This window comes from Chelonus insularis, unplaced genomic scaffold, assembly GCF_013357705.1.
Source record: "Chelonus insularis isolate UGA/USDA-ARS -01 unplaced genomic scaffold, ASM1335770v1 contig_88_pilon, whole genome shotgun sequence".
Taxonomy (NCBI): domain Eukaryota; kingdom Metazoa; phylum Arthropoda; class Insecta; order Hymenoptera; family Braconidae; genus Chelonus; species Chelonus insularis.
The window spans coordinates 550,115-569,051 of NW_023276776.1; the positions used below are offsets into that span (position 1 = coordinate 550,115).

An 18,937-nucleotide genomic window follows, 5' to 3' on the forward strand; every position below is an offset into this window, starting at 1 on the left:
TGATGATATGAGTAACTCAAATACTTTTCATGTTGCTGTTTATTCACGCAGATTAGAATCACAAATGATTTACTTCATAAACATGTGTGCATAGAAAAATAAAGAACCTCATTTTATTTAATCATCTTTCTTCATAATTAAAATGAGTAAAATAATCTTCGTAGTAATCATTACTACAACTTGAATATCATTTCACGTTATTCAATTGCACTTTTTTAAAAAAATCATTAAGACATAAATAATTTAAAAAATTTAGTTTAAATAATTAATTAAAATAAATAAAGTGTTTATTAAAAAGAAAAAACAACAAAGTATTTGTTTAAAACAAATCAGTTTAAGATTACAAATTCATTCAGGACTTGAGATGATAATGACTATTATGCAATTAATAGGAGTATGTGAGAAAACTTGTAAAGAATGTTAAGTGGATCGCGTGAATCATCTTCGGATGTACATAATTTATCTTAAATATTACTTCGTCTTTAATTTCATCGTTTTTTGAACGTAATTATCACTTGAATTAATACATAAACACTTAACACTTTATCATTTAATATTTTAATCAATAAAAATAATTTAAAATATTTGCAATAAAATATTTTATTGAATTTAACGAAAAATGCATTTGTTTAAATGAATTATTTTTTAATTATTTTAAATAACCATCAGAATATTATTTGCTGATATTGAATTTTTTTTTCCTGGTATTTTTAAAAATGAAAGGGTTAAAAGGATTTTTCTCTTTTATTCATACTAGTTAAAATATTAAGTCTGACTGTAAAAAGTAACATATATGCGGGTATTCTCCATCTGACGTTGTTATATATATGTATAAGCATATATAGGATACGCACCTACATATGTACATCACTACAAACTCATCACGTTTTACAAGACAGCCTTGAATTTGTGGCTCTTTGGTCACACCGACAAATATTGTTTGAGCAAATAACTGCTCGAGCTTTAACCATAATATATTTTATTATTTCCATGCAGATAAAATGTAGTTCTAGACAATTTGAATAATTTTTAAACAAAAGTTGGCCAATAAATAGTTACTTTATGACTTAACTTGATGATAAGGTTGACAGATAACTGATGAACGGAGGAATAAGGAAGGAAGTTAGCACTATGGGAATTGAATATTTATTACTTAATTGTTCGTGATGTAATGAGTTCGATATTATCAGGTTGTGATAATATAAGCTTTCATTTCTCGTATGTTAAATAAATTCTACCACTTCTACTTGTTACAATGATTATTTGTTAGCAAATAACTTGTTTAATATTTTTCTTTATTAAATAAACTATGTTAAAATAATTAAAATATGTACTAAGGTAAGTAATAAATTTTAGAAATTGCGAAAGATTATTTGCAATTATTTTAAAATGTTTCTTTTTTTGCAGGGTATTTGTTCGATGTGAATTTATGTTCAGTTTTTTGGAGTAACATGTAATTTCCAGTCAGTACAGGTATCAGAGTCTGTGAATGCTTAACCTTTTGACAAGATTTAGTGGATGGTTTGTGCTACTGCATAGCAGAACCCAATAATTCAGAGATTGGATTTTTATTTATTTTCTTTCCCTATGGAATTTTAAAAATCTTGGGATGAAATCAAAAATTCAGAACTATAAAGTAATTTGATAATTTATTGAGCCAGTTAAGAAGCCCTATTTTTGATTGAAAATATTTCAATATTCTTTGGAATTCTATCAGATCAATAGCAGAAGATATTTAAGATTATGAAATTCATATCATTTTTAATAAATATCTAACAAAAATATTTTTGATGATAAAATAATTCTCTCTTGTTTCCTTTTTTTTTTTTTTATTCTCTATTGTTATTATGTCTTTTAATTATCCTGTCATAAAACCTTCAAACGAATTTAAAATAGATGTATCTTGTTACCTAGAAGTTTATTTATCCACACATAAAAGAAGCCAATTAAAATAGATAATCGTAAGCAATAAAAATAAACAAATCAAATAAATTCTACAACTCTAACTTGTTAGAGTTATAATTCCAATCCATACATGTACTTGCTAGCAAACTGCTTGTTGAATACTCGAAAAAAAGAAAAGTACAAAAGGTGTTGAGGCTATAATACATGGGACATAATAGAGGTGTGACGTGCCATTATGAGAAAATTTTGCAGCTCGTGGTTGGAAAGAAATGAATGGAATAATAAAAAGAAAATGAAAAAGTTAAATTCATGTGCCTACAAAATAATTGTGTTCTTTTCCGCAGATTTATAAATACTAAGATTTGCATGCAATAGAAAGTGTGATTTAAAAATAAAATTTTTCAAGCTTGAGTAAGTAAATAGAAGTATTATAACTCATAGCCCCTTTTTGGAATTCCGATTGTTGAATAAAAAATGACTTTCTCTAAAACTTCTGTAGTGATAAGCCAAATTTGCATGTACGTCTTTGAGAGCACATGAGAAATCGAAGAAGAAAGGAGGACATATTGAGCATGGGTTGGCCGTTGGTCTTTTACTCACGCTCTGATTATTATTCTCTAATCGAACGTTTTCAGCACGTTTGATTTATCATGCAAACTCGGTGATTTCTATGAATTGCGGTCCATAAAATATGTATGTATGAAATTGACAGGGAACGGTAGTTGGCTATCTATGTGGAATATAAAATTCAAATGTTAAATTGAAAAATTTTCATTCTCAAGTTACCCCATAAAAATAAGATACTTAGATATTTAGGTAGAAATAAAATATTTTCAAGATAATTGGGTAGTCCTACCCCACCCATTATATTCATCAGACATTGCCCCTTCTGATTATCACCTGTCTGAGCAGCACTTTACATCATATGAAGATACTAAAAATTGGGTTGATTCGTGGATGGCTTCAAAAGATGAAGAGCTCTTGCGAATGCTGCTAGAAAGATGAAAAAATATGTCTCTACTTATAATACTACAGATACTTCATGATTTATTGTTTTTAAATTCAACATTTAATAAATATTTTTTGTCTTCTTAAATAATTTTTTTCATTTTGCTGATGAAAATTACATAGTTTGAAATATTTTAATAATTATTATTTATCACAAGGATATCTGAAATAAATAATTACACTCATCAAATGCATTCAAAAGTATTTTTTATCTCTTCAAAATATTCACTTTTTAATAAAAAGTAGCAAATCATGCAATAATTATCTTATGTTTTCTTTCACAAATTATTTGATTTAATAACCATGACTGAAAAATAATCTCTGAATTTTTTAATACCAATTGAGATTTTGTTTTAACAACAAACAACCAAATAATTAATAATGTTGACACAGTGCAGTTTCAACCGATAATTTTTCTCTCTGACGTCTCTTATCTGACGCCCAGACAATTATTACTCTATTTGTGAATAATAAATAACGTCAGTTTGTATATTAATTAGAAAAAATATCAAGCCCATTCTATTGGATAGAAAAAAAATTACATAACTCTACTGGCATTTTTCACAAACCGTTAATCACCTTGACAACTTCCTATTGCTGTCCACAAATAACTTGACGTTATTGTTCAAAGCAGCAGAGTGTAACTTCAACAGCTACTTGAGATTATTGACAATAATGCTCAGGTCGTTACCAAATGTAATCACTAAAAACTTACAGAAATGTGAAGTAATACAATGTACTAATCTCTTTTATATTTTTCTACAGATTCTTCAGCATGATTTAGTGATACAGCACGTGCAGAATAAAAATATGTAGGTTTATTGTCATCCATAAACAAATAGCATTCAGTACTTTTTTTCTGATATAAAGTTATGACTAAATGTAAAAATATGAAGAAATATGTAATATAATACCACAGCTGTATTTTAGCAAGTGTACCAATATTTTTATCGTTTGGTATTAATTAATCTAGAATTTTGACGATAATTCATTCAAGTTCACAACAAGAGTGAGAGTATCATGAGCAACGAGTGGAGATTTATTGAACATGAAACCTGGCAATATGTATAAAAAAAGAGAAGAGAAGGAAAGATTGGAGGGCAGGTATGCTTCTGTGTATTATTATCATCACGTGCTTACACTGGATTTATATAATCGAGTCAGCAGTGACAACTTGTTCAGTTGGAAGTAATTTCCTTAACTTGATATCAAAATTCTAAGATCAGAAGTGGAGACATCATTCAAGAATAAAAGAACATCACTAATGTTTCCTTGAAGATTACTATAATTATTTAACTGTAACACTGTCTTGACTAAGCACTTCTCAATTATTTAATCGGCATCACTATGGATGTGAGTATTTAAAAATTATGTTGTCATTAAATATCAAGATTACATGAATTAAAACCAAACGATATTGATAAACTGCTAATGCATCAAAAACAATTTAATTTTTTGTTTTATTTAAGTTTAATTTGTATTCACTTTATAAACTTATCAATACCATCTTAACTTTCTTTCCATTCATGATAAAGGAATCAGCCTATCCCAACTGGTATATACTTATTCGCTATTTTTCTTTAACATTTTATCTTGGTCTCTTTTTGCTTCTATTAATTTGAGACTTTAGACTCAGCTGATACTAGGCTATTCAGAATCAACAGGAAAACCTAGTTGAGTTAAAAAGGTTATTTATTATATTATATAATGAGGCTGATAAATATTGAAAAGAAATATCCATCAATGTTACTTTTACACATAAAATAAGAATAAAAAAATTTCAGGATAATTTATCATCTCCAGAAGCTGAACCAACACTCCAATGGCCGGATTGGGTAGCAGTTGGTTTAACTCTTCTTGCATCAGCTGCGATAGGAGTTTATTACAGATTTACTGGTGGTCGACAGAAAACAGCTGAGGTAATGTATATCCCAGGATTATAATGTTGATGGTTTATTTAATTATATAATTGATTCATAGACTGTTATTGATTTGATCATTTTTGATATGGATAATAATTGTGTTATTATAATCTTTCTTCATTGATTGAATAAAAAATCTTTTTCTCGTCTTTATAATACAGGAATATTTTTCTGCTGATCAATCTGTTGGAACTGTTATGCTTGCCTTTACGATGATGATTGCATATCTTTCAGCAATTTCACTACTTGGAATCAGTGGTGAAAATTATAGTTATGGTGCACAATTCAATCTCATTTATATTGGTCTTATTTTGGGAACGCCAATCGTTTCTTATTTTTATCTTCCGGTTTTTTATGAGCTCAAGATGATGAGTGTATTCGAGGTAACTTTTTTCTTTTTTTATATTAAAAAAAAATATTCTGTTTTCATAATAAATTGACAACATTCTAAATATTATTTAAAGATATTAAAAAATTATTTTTCTAGTATTTAGAAAGGAGATTTGGAAAGACAACAAGATTATTGGCAAGCATAGTGAATTTTTCACAAATTTGTTTGTACACTGGAATAGTAATATATGCTCCATCACTTGCTTTAGAATCAACGACGGGATTAAGTGGAAATATGAGCATCATTCTCATAGGATTAATTTGTACTTTTTACTCCAGCATCGGTGGAATTAAGGCCATCATCATAACTGATATCTTGCAAGGTGCTCTGATGTTTATTTGTGTCTACTGTGTAATCGGTATAGCATTAAGAGATATCGACAGTGGCGTCTGGGGTATTTTCATTAATGCACAAGAAGGAGGACGATTAAACTTCTTCAAGTATGTTATAATTATAATTATCATCATTCTAAAATCGCTTTTCCTATTGATCAAGAAGAGATTTTCTTCAAAAGAAGTTTTAAATAATTAATTCTATTACATTGAATCGATGAAAGAAAATATTTATTGAAAATTATTCAGGTATATTGAAATGTAAATAAATAATGACCAGGCTATTTTTTTAACAATAAACGAAAGCAAAAATAATGAGTAGCTATATTTCATTTCTTTTTCAGCTTCGATTTCGACCCTACGGTTCGACACACTTGGTGGTCTTTAACAATTGGCGGTACCTTTTTTTTCCTCTCACTTTTCGCGTGCAACCAAGTTCAAGTTCAACGGATGTTAACAGCAAAGTGAGTTAACAGTAAATTGAAATCGAGAAAAATATTTCTTCTTACTCATGAATTTAAATTGAATTTCTTCAGAACAATTGGCGATGCCCGAAAGGCCCTTTGGTTAAATGTACCAATGACTATGATGTTGGCATTGACGATTTCGTTCTCAGGACTCGTTCTATACTCACATTACCAATATTGTGATCCAGTGACTTCAGGAAAAATTAAATCATATGATATGATTATGCCATTCTTCGCCAAGGAACGATTGACACGAATTCCAACGCTCACTGGAATCTTCATTGCTGGAGTATTCAGTGCAAGTTTGAGCACAGTGTCAGCAATGCTGAATTCACTGGCTGCAATAGCTTTAGCTGATTATATCAAACCATTGTATAAAAGATTCGACCGTGAGTTTCCAAGTGACAAAGCAGCAATGTACGGCAAAATTCTAGGAACTATGATAGGCTTTGCCAGCATTGCAATAGCTTTCTTGGCAACACGGTTAGGAGCACTGATTCAGGCTGTTCTAGCGGTTAATGGAGCATTTGGTGGTCCAGTTTTAGGACTATTTTCTTTGGGAATGTTTACAGAAGCTGCTAATGAAATTGGAGCAGTTATTGGTACCGTCATTTCTATATTACTCATGGTATGGATTGCATTTGCTCCAAAACCTAAAGAACCTTTTCTTGATATGAAAATTGATCAATGTCCTAATTCTACATTTACTCATCCTTCAAACTCTAGGTAAACTTTTATTTTTATACTACTAAATTTATCGATTGTCTGTATTCATTTCACTACAAAGAATTGTTTACTTTTAACTTACTCATTTTGAACGGTAGCTATTTATATTTGGTTCTATTGTTATTGAGTAATTTTTAAGTTCATTCATATAATAATTCGATATAATAAAAAATCTTCAAGAGCTGGTAAATATTTGTAAAAGGGGAATCAATACAGATAGAGATGACAAGACTTATTTTATCAGTTCATTGATTTATTTTTGTTGTTATTTTTTTTTCATTGTATAATCCAATATGTATTTTTAGTATCAGCGATGACGTTTCATCCTATCTTTACATCAATCGACTCTCCTATTTGTGGTTTACGCCACTGGGTATGAGTTTTGTGATAATAATCGGTTATGTAGTAAGTGTCATAGCTCAAAAGTGTTCAAAAATACCCCAGAGAGTTCTTAATCCTAATCTCTTTACACCTCTGGTGGCTGCTAGGATTAAACGAAGGCTTGAAAAGGAGGTGAAAAATAGTCAAATTTTCGTTTTAGATTCAAAGACATTTAATTCTAAAGAATCTTTAGAGTCATGAGTTAAAATATTGTTATAATTTATTATTTAAATTATCAGTTTAAGCAGAAAAATGTACTATAATATTAATAAGATAAATTATAAAACAGTATTTATCATATTACAGACGAATAAGTGTTTTTTTTTAGAATTTATAATGGCCAGTTTCTTGTAAAATAAATTTTTGTTGAACTAAGACAGATGACTTTTCATTTAGCTAATTAAGTGTTCTGATACTGTTATAGACTGTTGTGCTATTTATTAAACTAGACATACCGTTTTCACTTCGTCACTCTCTAAAATGTTTTAAGAAATTTTAAAAACACCCTACGGGTTCGCACTATCATTCATCCTACACTTTACTATAATTGTCAGTTAAATATTACAATTTATAGCTGATACCCTGAATGAAATAAACATTCAGAAATTTTTAATTCAATCAAATGAAAATAAACTGTTGATTAACTTTAATACATCAGTCATAAACCATACATTTAACATATAAGGCATGTGAATATCGTCACTTCTTGTTAGCTTAGCACTTCAAAGCATCATACATGATACAATAATAATAGAAATCTTAATTGTTTTAATGGACATTAATCATTGTCATGGATTTAAGCATCAAATGCTCGTTGGTTTCAAGTGAAATATCATAGTTACTTTAAGAAATGGCATTTTTCCAATTAGTGCTAAAAGCTCGGAAATTAGAAAAAGCAAGGAAATTATATTACGATGAAAAATTACAGTCTATTGAAATATCCAAAGGGAAAAAAGTCCACTATAACCTATTTCAACGAATTCGTATTCAGAAAATAAAGTATCACAATCTGTCAATGATCACTAATGTATTTATTATTAATAAATTTATTCTGTTCAAAGGTGTAGATTGAAAATAAGAAGATGGTTCAAAAGACTGATATTGTCTGTGCCTAAAGGATCATGGATTTATAAGACAGCTACTTTATTAAAAACAGATGGAACTTTTGAAAATTTTATTTTTAAAAGTATGATTGGTTTCTTGGGTGGTGTTTTTTTAACCTACATGTTTTTCACATTTTTTATGGTCCAGTTGAACTTCACTTTATACTCAGCAACTTTCTTATGCTCAATATTTGGAGTGATATTGACATTAGGACTTGCATATTCATATCGAGTCCGGTAAGTTGTAAAATATGAATCAATAATTAAACTTTTTTATCCAAACTAATCAATTTGAAAATAATAAAATAATTTTTTCCCTTACTTTTCTAGGTGTATTGTTTTTTTACTTCTTCCACAATTTTTTTCTAAACGAGGACGTCAAGCTATGATCGCATACGCTTTCATTCTCACTTTAACTGGTCCTGCAAGAAATACTCTATACAATGTAGGAGTGTTATCGGAGTCTCTGACTTGTGGACAAGTATATATCTAATTATTTCTTATGACACCTTTTAACAAGATTATTTTATTCTTTTATAATCCTTATAAAAACTCACTTTCGCTTGATAACTCTTTTAACACGGCCATTAGGAACAATTAAAAGAAGCTATACGAGCCTTAATAGATCTAATCAAGCAGCCCTTTTATGCTCTACGACACACACTTGGAAAGATTATACAGAGCATTAAGGATATCGTAAAGAAAATTGAAGAGACTTTAGTTGCTATCAAACGAATCGTCCTCAGTATCCGTAAATGACCTTTTTACATTTATTCCTTTTACTTTTATATCATTCTTATCTCTACTATTTTATGTTACTGCTATTTAGATTAAATCTTACTAACGCAATATAAATAATTTATTTGATTGTTCTAAAGAATTTATAATCTTTTAAAGTTAAAGTAATTAAATCAGTATATAATTGGCTTGGGAGTATTGTTCAAATGTGCAATAAAAAACTTGGAACGCCTTATGAAAGATGTCGAAAAGTTTTTGATGATGCTGTAACTGATTGTCAAGCTCAACTTGGTCCCCTCAGCTCTCTTTGTAATGTTGCCACTGCTACTGAACAATTGTGTTATATAGTCAAACCTCTGGATTTCATTTGCATTCTGACAGCTGTACTTAGTGATGTAATTGTTGGAGCAGTGAGAAGAAGTATTTCTTTTTTTTTTTGTCTTTACAACACTCAGTAATTTATTTGCTCTATAAATTACACTTTATTTTTAGAAATAAAAAAATTTACTATGCAAATGAAAACAATGTTCTACGTTAAAGTAAACTTTGACCACTCATTTCACTTTCAAACGAATAAAAGTCAAAGTTATGAGGATGTCGCTAAAAAAATTGTGTCTGATATTAAAGCCAAGACCAATACTTTTTTGATAATATTTGATTGGATGAGTTTTATGATGAGTTTCTTCTTTCTTTTTATGGTTTTAAAGTACGACAAAATTAATTAAATTAATTAAATACTTAAATATTACTAAAAAGTGATGTTTTTATTTTTCAGAGTTCTTAACTATCGTCGTAAATGGTTAATCAAAGATCGTTTTGATAACAAATATTTAACAAGTTATTTTCTGGATATTGATCTGGTTAGAACAAAACAAGAAAAAGAAACAGCATTACCATTAAATAGAAGAGAAAGAAGAAAATATATTTCTCTTACCTCCATTAAGTTAATTGGAAATGAACGAACTCGATTAATGCGATCGATAGTTTTCCTTGGACTCACATCATTCAAGCTTTCTACTCATATGTTCATAGATTACAGCCTATACTGGATTTTAAGTACAATTCGTTATCATGGAAGATTTCAAACAAAAACTGAGCAAGTCAATTCTGTGGGAGTTCATGTTGCTGGTGATGGATATCTTGCCCAGCTTTACAAGAGTATTATAAAAGCATTCTCACCTTCTGATAGTGACAGCGAGATAGATAGTCTGCCTTGTCTACCAGATCCCATGCCACCAGATTATGATTTATATATACGTATCATTACTCTTATAGTGTTTTGCTGGATCATGGCTATTTTTGAACCTTATGGATTGCGATTACGTCAAATTGTTATGGGTTATTATTATCCAGAGAGAGCAAAGCAACGTGCTGTTTGGTTATATAATCATATTATGAGGTAGGGTAAAATGAATCTATTCAAATCACCGAGTAGTTCTTATAATTCTTAGAACTCTAGTCATAAAATAAAATTACTTGTTTCAAAATAAATTATTCCAACAATAATTATTAGTTCATTTACTATTATGACTGTCGTCATTGTTAAATCACTGTTATTAATAATTGTTGATATATTTTGGATGCTTACTTAATGTTATTGTTTCCATCCAGGTCAAGAGGAAATTTCTTGAAGTACGCAAGACGACAATTGCGACGAAAATACGGAATAATCGGTGATAAAAGTATTGAAAAAGTTACTTGCAAGGAACGGATGTGGGCCACATGTCCTATTTTAAATTTCTTTTTTCCGCTGCATCAAAAGATGTGCCTATTATGTGGTTCTGTTGAGAGAACTAGAGATCCACCGCATATTAAATGTCCTACTCCTGATTGTGCTGGTCTTTTCTGTATTTTATGCTACGCTGATCTACAAAACCTCTGTACAATTTGTAAAGTACCTCTGGAATATGGAGATTTGTCTGATTTTAGTGAAGAAAAGTATAATAACTAACCATTTGAAGAATATCTACTTGTAGTTTCTTATTTTTTTTTTGTTAATAATTGGGTTGAAATTTCAGAGACTCATCAGAAGACGAATTTGCCAAACTTTCTTCGACAATGGAACGGAAAATAAAATCAGACAAGACAAGAATAAAGTCAATTGAAAAGAATCCGAACGAAAAGAAGCAAGAAGAGTTAGAGTACAGAGAAGAGAATCTTGATGAACTTAACGAACCTCTTGTGGCAAGTAATACAAGTAAGAAAGTTGTCTGAGGTGACAAAAAATATATCAATAAAAAAAATAGAAAAAGTTGAATTTATTTTTATAGCTTATCTAGATATGATTTATGATGGTTTAGAGTGGCTAACACAATTTTTTTGGGACGATGAAACTGAAAATAAACAAGACAACGTACAAGTAAATACAAACGAAAAAGTGACAATTCTATTTATTGTTCATAAATTAACTTTGTTATTTTTTTTTTTTATGTAGGTCTATCAAGTAATGCCTGATGAAGAGAAAAGATTACAAAAACATAGTTCACTTTACAAAAATGTTGGAGCTCAAACTCAACGTGATGACGTTACTATGCAAGTAAATAAAAACGAAAAGATTCTTTAACTTTTGATCAATTGCTAAACATTAAAATTTTTTTAAGATATTTAAAGAATTACCTAAACAAGAGGAAAAAGATGATGATATAAATGATAGTAGTGATGAAAATCCAACATTTTGTTTCTTCAAAAGAGCTCATAAAAAATTGAGCTCAAGTATTAAAAGAAAATGTACAACGTGCTGGAGAAGAAAATCTCCATCATATTCTAACTTATCTTCATCAGCGGATCAAGAAAATGTTCATAAAAGCTTAAAAGGAGTGTGGAGATCAGAAAAAGTGAAAAGGAAACAGCGCGGTAAAAGGAAAGGCTTTAAAGATGTTTTGAATAAATTTCCATGGCCGAGGAAAAAATTAAAGTATAACAGCAAAGAATTAATTCATCATTCATCATCGTCTGAGCTCTTAATTGAAGAGGGAAGGAACGAAAGTTTGTCAAATAAAGAGAAAAATAAACGAGAACGTGGTGGTGCAGATAGATATCAAGTACAAGATTCATTTTTTAAAAGCTTAGAACACCAGACAAGATGTTATGAAATTAATGAATGTAGTTCCTTGAACTTGTTACAACTAAAAACTATTTCTGATGACAAGACAAAAAGATTAATAAGAGTAGACAGTACAGATAATTTTGAAATGGATAGTGATTCTGTTTAACAGAGTACATTCTATTTATATCATACAGATAACGATCAAGCTAGTTAACAAAATATTCCAATTGATTACAATATAGCAGTAATTTTATAACATAAATAGACTAATGAACAAACTCAACCTTAAATTATTCCTAATAACAGTCATTAATTGTATCGCTTTTAATTAATTGGTTTCTAAATTCCCTAATAAATTATCTCGAGGTAATTTTACTTTGGATAACTTATATCATGGTTGAATCAAAACTTTGTACAATGATTTATTATTGCAGTTTTGGTGAACTTTATTTATCTTCATGATTTTAAATATGTTGGCAAAATTTAATAAAATCCTAAAAGACCTAAATGTCGGCAGTTTTATTTTAATTACTTAGAGAAAATATAAAGTTCTCTACTCTTTAGTTGTACTAGTGTATGCAAATTATTTTAATGAGTAGTAAGATATGTTATAACAGTCATATGTAGATTTAGAAATATGTTTTACTGACCCATAAGAACTTGTGATAACGCCAATGACCCAAGCAGTCGATTATTTTTCGTTTGTTTAACGTATCAATAATGTCATCGTAAATATTATTTTATTTATTTACTACTATAATTAAAATTATCGTAATTATTTATGTTTACGGAATATTCATATCCAGATTTAATTGGTTTATCTTTATATAAAAAATATATAAAAAAATTTTAATTACTTTTTATCAGATAATAAATATTTTAAAAAAGGTAAAATTGTAAACCTTGAGCAACAACAGCACTGAATAAATTCTTAATTATCTTCCGGACACCTGTTTTCTTGAATTTCCTGAATAAAACAAAATAAAAATCAATACATTATTATTGTAAACAAAAATACTATAAAAAGACGTCAATTATTTTTTTTCTCGTTATCCTTAATTCAAGTTTGGCCACTTACCCGATTACGGCGTTCTCCATATTTAGACCAGAAGGTGACTTTAACAGGCATTTTCTGACCAGTTCGTTTGTTAAAAACAGAACAAGAAGAAAATGGTGGAGAATAAAGATGCAGAGATACGGCAGGATTAATTGTGCTTGGATTTTCAACTCTGTGAAGTCCAATAGAGTCGTTAATATAACAAACATCATTAAGATGCAGCATATTTTTTTCCATCTCCTTTAAAACGTCTTCGTCTGATTCGGAATTTGAGCATTCTAGTGATGGCCACTCATATTTTGTCTAGAAAACAGGATAATTAAATTTTTTAAAGATCTCCAAACAGAATAAAAAAGTTTTTATAAGTTATATAAAATATAAATATACTTCACAAAGTTGTCCTTGAAGAATTTTCATGAAGCAATGAGCATCAGCATGGTCGTGGATTGCAGATCCATGTCCTTCACCCCAGCACAGTATCATCAGATTAAATTTTCCATTTCCTTCATCCACTAGATTTCTTGTGTACCTAGTTATTAACGTAACTAATAATTATATATCAATCAAGCACTTAAACTGAAGTTAATCAATAATTTCATCAATGAAAAAAAAAGTTGGTTTAATTTAATAGCAAGAGGTCTGATAAATAATTCCTTGAAAAATTTCAATACAGATCTAATAAAGTTAAGCAAGAGTCAACGAATCTCTTATTTACGTCTAAAATATTCCATTCACTAGTTGATAGTGTTCTATCATCGACCTCACAACGATTTATTTTTCTTAAATACTTCACACAAAAATGAAAGTAATTCACTACATTGTAACTGCTATATGAGCTATCTTGTGCAATATTTTACTAAACTCAACTAGTAATTTAATAATTTACCTAAATACCTATAAGGTTTAACAAAAATAATAGACTATCATCAACTAGTTACAGATGATAATAATTAAAGTTGATTATTATGTTACAATATGTTGGGAAATTATTATTTTTTATAATGTTGTTTGTAAATTTATTATTCTAGAATATGAAAACTAGTTTTTATGCTAATAAATGATAGCATTCTAGTCAATAGGACAAATTAATAATATTTGTATGTTTTCAATGGTATTTTCCAATGAGTGAATCGACTTATAATTTTTATTTTTACCATAATTACGAATGATGATAAGTAAAAATAAGTGATTATGAAATTTTTTTTCCACCAATATTACATTTTTTACTATTGATTCTAATAACTTGATGTAAATTCTTCTTCATTGTTGTTGTTATTATATAGAGGTTTTTTCTGTGAAGATAATTATTTGCCCCACATTGATAACCTTTCAACATCGTAAAATTAATGAACAAATCAATCTAAGATGAAAGTTCTAGTGAAAGTAAATCATTATATTATTTTGAAGCATTTGTTTTTCATTTAGTTTGAATTCTTTAATTTTTTTTAACTGGAAAAGCTTTGAAAAAATGATTTGAACAATTTTTCAGCTTCAAGAATCAATATAAAAATTTAATTACTAATTAAAATAATTATAGAATAGAATTAGATAAATTTTTAATTACCGATGACGATCAAACTTAGCGAATTTTTTCCAATCTTGTGGATTGCTTCGATATAATGACATCAATGTCTTCACATAATCAATATCCACTAAATTAGACTCAAATACTTCGTACAATTCACGAATAAGTTCCTCAAAGGTCAGTCCTTTATCTTTGAATAATTCTAACTTTCGTTTATCTAATTTTTGATTGTTCTTTAACAGTCTTTCACTTGAACACACTTCCATTTTGTTCAAATTTGCATTAGTCTTCTTCTTGTTTTCTTTGTTATCACAGTAAGTTTTTATTTACTTCTTTTGGTATATATATACAGAAAGTAATAATCTGTAGTAAAAAAAATAAGTACTAAGTTTCACGTAAATGATAATTATTTACAATATATATAATAATTTTTAAAATCGTTAGTCAATGAGTAATTAATTTGTTTTCAATTATTTTATAAAAATTAATCTATCAAACGTTAAGCAATTATATCAACGAGAATATGGTACATTCGACTCTGACAGATTCCAAACTCAGCATACCTTATATACTGGTCCCCAAGAGTATCTCCTACTCTTGTATCTGAGTCTCATGATCAGGAATCTTGCATTAAAACATTCAGCTACAAAATGGCACAAAAATCGCATTCTATATTAGTAAAGATATTCATAAGCACTCACGCTAAAGTAACATTTTTATCTTTAAAACGTAAAATTCATTAATTTATTATCAGAATATCAAGATACAATCATTCTAAGAAGTCACATAAACAATAATAAAATTATGAATTAATAAACAAATGGATAATATTTTTACGATAAATTAATTGTCAAAATAATTCTTGTTAGCAATTTTTGTCAATAATGATTGGTATCGAATATTCAATATTCATTATCATAAATGTTTTGTGAAAAAAATTCTCTTTATGATATGAACTTATTTTATTTAAATAAAAATTTTAATTACTGTACACAACACTTAATGTTTATTTTTTGCATTACATTACAGTCATTTATTATATAAATAAATACAATTGTTACTAACACAAAGAAAGTAGTTTGACTTCACTAAGTATTAGCTATTAGATTAGTAAATTTTGGATTATAAGTGACTATTAAATACTGATTTATTATATTGTATATATAAACAATAGAATAGAATACAAGAATAGATTAATAATTTCGGTTCTAATATTTCTTATTTTGTACTGTGTAAAAGTTTTGTAAGTAAAAACAATATCTTATGATAAATATGTTTAAAAAAATAATTTGAGAGATTTTATACTATTATTAGAATTACTTCTAGCGATCTAATAATAACAATTGTAATAGTAACAATGATAGTAATAATGAAAATCGTAACGCTTGTAATACCTTGATTAATTATATTAAAAATACTTAAATTGTTTATTAGTAATTTGATCGTTTTAATGATAAACTTATCAATAAATTATCTGGAGTTTAATTTAATAAGATCAATATCATTACCTGTTGCATTCCTCTTTTCACCTACATACTGATTATCAATTTTCCGGTTGTATTTTATGTATCAGAATTTTGAGTTAACAGTTGATTTCGAATATTAGCATCTTCTGGATACTCTCGTTCTTTTTCTTCATTTGGAAGGTAATAGTTACCACAATATTTATAAAAATATTTCCCTATTTCATCGTGATTTATGCACAGATGTATTGGACTTATAATTAGATTTTCTACACACACAAGACAAAAAAATTAATATTAAATAAATAAAACTTGAATTCATAATAGATAGAGTGTACCTTGAGCTGCGTATCTACATGATCCATCTTCAACTAGTACATTATAAAACGGTTTATCAGCTTGCTCATCAAGAACATTCATTTCAAACATCCAATCTGATGTTGCATTACATTGAGGATCCCATCCTGTTATTACACAGAAATATCCATGAATTCGGTGTTTCATTATCATTCCAATGGCATATTTTACAGTAGGGCATCGTAATTTTATTGGTGCAATCATCTGAAATAAAATTTTATTCCGGTTCATCGGCATGACAAAGAAATATCTACATTTCATTATTAATAAGAAAAAAAATAATTACCTCGTTGACTTTTTCATAATTTTCGAATATCTGAAAAACAGCTTCCACTTGATCTGTGGTTAGAGGGCATTGAGTCAAAATATCAAGTATATCATTCATGCTCATTTGATGTTGCATATAAAATTGAGCCAAATCGTACATCTTATGTATGTCATTAGGATCAATCAAAAGGGCCAGTTCTAAAGCAGACCTGAATCGGGCTGTTCGTCCATTTAGCTGTGTTATTCTCCTTGCAGCTATCACCAAATTATTAGCTATATGATGTAAAACCTAAAATTCAACTTTATAATTTGCATTTTCACTCAATAAAATATTTATTAATTAAAAAATTTCAGTGAAATTTTACCTTTACGGCTGTTGCTGCTTGGTCAACATTAAATTTAGCAATAGGACACTTTGAAGCACCTGTCATACGAGGGCAACTCTTTTTTGTTAAAAACTTTCCTCCATTTAATACATCAATATAAAAACTCTCCACTTCTTCAGTTTCAGGATAGCAACTGCAAAGATGAAGTCAGAAGTTAACACAAAAACTGTATAACGATCTCTCTTAAATATAAAAATTTTTATTCTTACTATTTTTCTTTAAAATGTAGTAAGAAATGTGCTGGAAAACAAGCTGGTTCACATCGTACTCCTAATCGTCTGGCTACACTTTCAAAAACAATAGCTAAAGTGACTGGAGTACCACGCCTATTTTCGAGAACCTGAAAATTAAAAACATAAATATTTACATGTGATTCTTTTAAATGAAAATGTATTATTATTGTTCGAAATTTTTTGGATTAAAAATTTACCTTGTCAATAAGAGAATTTTCTGATGAGTAATACGTTTCACTATTACCATGAAATTTTAAATTTTCAAACAGTACTTCGCATAAAACATTCATGACTTGTCTTGTACCCTCTTTATCCCATTTGTTATCAGGAATGTTTGTGGTTCTCCATTCATCAAGGTCTTGTCTTGATGCAAATAATAATGGATGATTAGGATAACGTGCTTTTATAACTTGCTTTGTTGTTTCTGCTATTTCATCAAGAGTAGCAGTAATTTGAGATTCAGATACACGTTGATCAGGTTGACTCCATTGAGATATTAATATAGCACCTTTCTCTAATATTCGCTTCTCCAGAGGAAGATATGTAAAATAACTCCATATTTTTGCTAAATGTTTTTGTTTTAAATATCTAAGCACTTTCCGTGCATAATATTGATGAGTTAAATTTACATCTCTGAAAAATATTATTGTAATGAACAAACTCTTTATTGTAAACTATTAAATAAAAAACAGTATTTTATGAGAATTGATCTTTAACCGTTGATTTGCAATAAAATAACTTACGTGCTAGAATTATTTACAAGAGTTGTCAATTCATCAACAACAAAATGATAGGCAAAAGGGTGTACTTCAGGACGTACTAAAAGACTAAATTCTTCCATATCAGCATATGCCAGCTCTTGTTTTCTATAATTTTTCTGAGACATGAGAGATAAGGTACTGATCAATTTTTTCCGGCATTGGATCCTTGATCGTATTGTGTCTATCCAGCTGTGTATTCGTAGTCCATCTTTTTCATTGTTTTCATATATTTCAGAAAGATGAGGCCATCTTAATAAACATAAAAATATTTTTAAACAAATAAATCATTTTTAATATATCACAATATTGTGAAATATTTATAACTTTGGAAATAGTTTTTACCTTTGAAAGAATTTCCTTTTCCACAAAGCATTATTTGTCATAACAGCTTTGTAGAAGTACTTGCATGTTAAACTAAAATTCAAAACATCACTAAACTCAAGGCAATCATTTTGTAAAATATACTCAATTGTTTCACTAAAAAGACATGTTATTGAAAAGTCAGTTGCCATTTTACACAGTTATAGTTACTTATTTTTAAGAATTATCAAATAATCTCTTGCGACGTTTGACTCATCATCTGACATAATCACAAAAACCTCCTGTCAACAATACAATTCAGAAAAAAAATCACAGGGGGAGTTTACTAGAAATTCTTCATAAATTCGAACTCTTTCTAGTTTTTACGCACTTAATTGAATAATTAATTTATCTTAATAATGTCGATTTTTATTAATCATGATCATGACGTGATCAATTTATGCATGACGAAATTTGCAAGCTTGTTTATAAACCAAAATTTTAAGAACTATCGATAACTTATCATACTTCAATAATTTCATAAGTAATCTTTTAGGTTATCTTCTATT

The 18,937-nt window shown here is 28.4% G+C and overlaps 3 protein-coding genes across 4 annotated transcripts; 2 read left to right on the forward strand and 1 right to left on the reverse strand.

Moving 5' to 3' along the window:
• Positions 1 to 3,457: 3,457 nt before the first annotated feature.
• Positions 3,458 to 7,501, forward strand: LOC118071957 (putative sodium-dependent multivitamin transporter). 2 transcript variants are annotated; one of them, XM_035091468.1, is made up of 8 exons: positions 3,458 to 3,596; positions 3,679 to 4,266; positions 4,698 to 4,832; positions 4,997 to 5,218; positions 5,323 to 5,666; positions 5,903 to 6,022; positions 6,095 to 6,751; positions 7,057 to 7,501. In XM_035091468.1, the coding sequence occupies exons 2-8, from the start codon at positions 4,261 to 4,263 to the stop codon at positions 7,331 to 7,333; spliced, it is 1,761 nt and encodes a 586-aa protein (XP_034947359.1). In that variant the 5' UTR covers positions 3,458 to 3,596; positions 3,679 to 4,260; the 3' UTR covers positions 7,334 to 7,501. The 2 variants fall into 2 exon arrangements, with proteins under 2 accessions (XP_034947359.1, XP_034947358.1); XM_035091467.1 differs by having other exon boundaries at positions 3,543 to 3,609.
• Positions 7,502 to 7,948: 447 nt separating this feature from the next.
• LOC118072129 (DC-STAMP domain-containing protein 2-like) lies at positions 7,949 to 13,879 on the forward strand. The gene is given in 14 exon segments (XM_035091767.1): positions 7,949 to 8,131; positions 8,194 to 8,472; positions 8,566 to 8,716; positions 8,827 to 8,986; positions 9,133 to 9,393; positions 9,466 to 9,679; positions 9,749 to 10,372; positions 10,585 to 10,911; positions 10,992 to 11,170; positions 11,244 to 11,332; positions 11,408 to 11,509; positions 11,574 to 12,179; positions 12,454 to 12,458; positions 13,708 to 13,879. Coding segments are annotated over 14 exon segments (3,318 nt in total). The 5' UTR covers positions 7,949 to 7,982.
• Positions 13,880 to 15,808: 1,929 nt separating this feature from the next.
• Positions 15,809 to 18,833, reverse strand: LOC118071956 (F-box only protein 21-like). Its single transcript, XM_035091466.1, has 8 exons — positions 18,411 to 18,833; positions 18,051 to 18,317; positions 17,505 to 17,940; positions 17,284 to 17,414; positions 17,054 to 17,207; positions 16,708 to 16,977; positions 16,403 to 16,625; positions 15,809 to 16,333 (listed from the first exon to the last, which is right to left on the reverse strand). Exons 1-8 carry the CDS (start codon positions 18,578 to 18,580, stop codon positions 16,164 to 16,166), a joined length of 1,821 nt encoding a protein of 606 aa, XP_034947357.1. The 5' UTR covers positions 18,581 to 18,833; the 3' UTR covers positions 15,809 to 16,163.
• Positions 18,834 to 18,937: the final 104 nt, after the last annotated feature.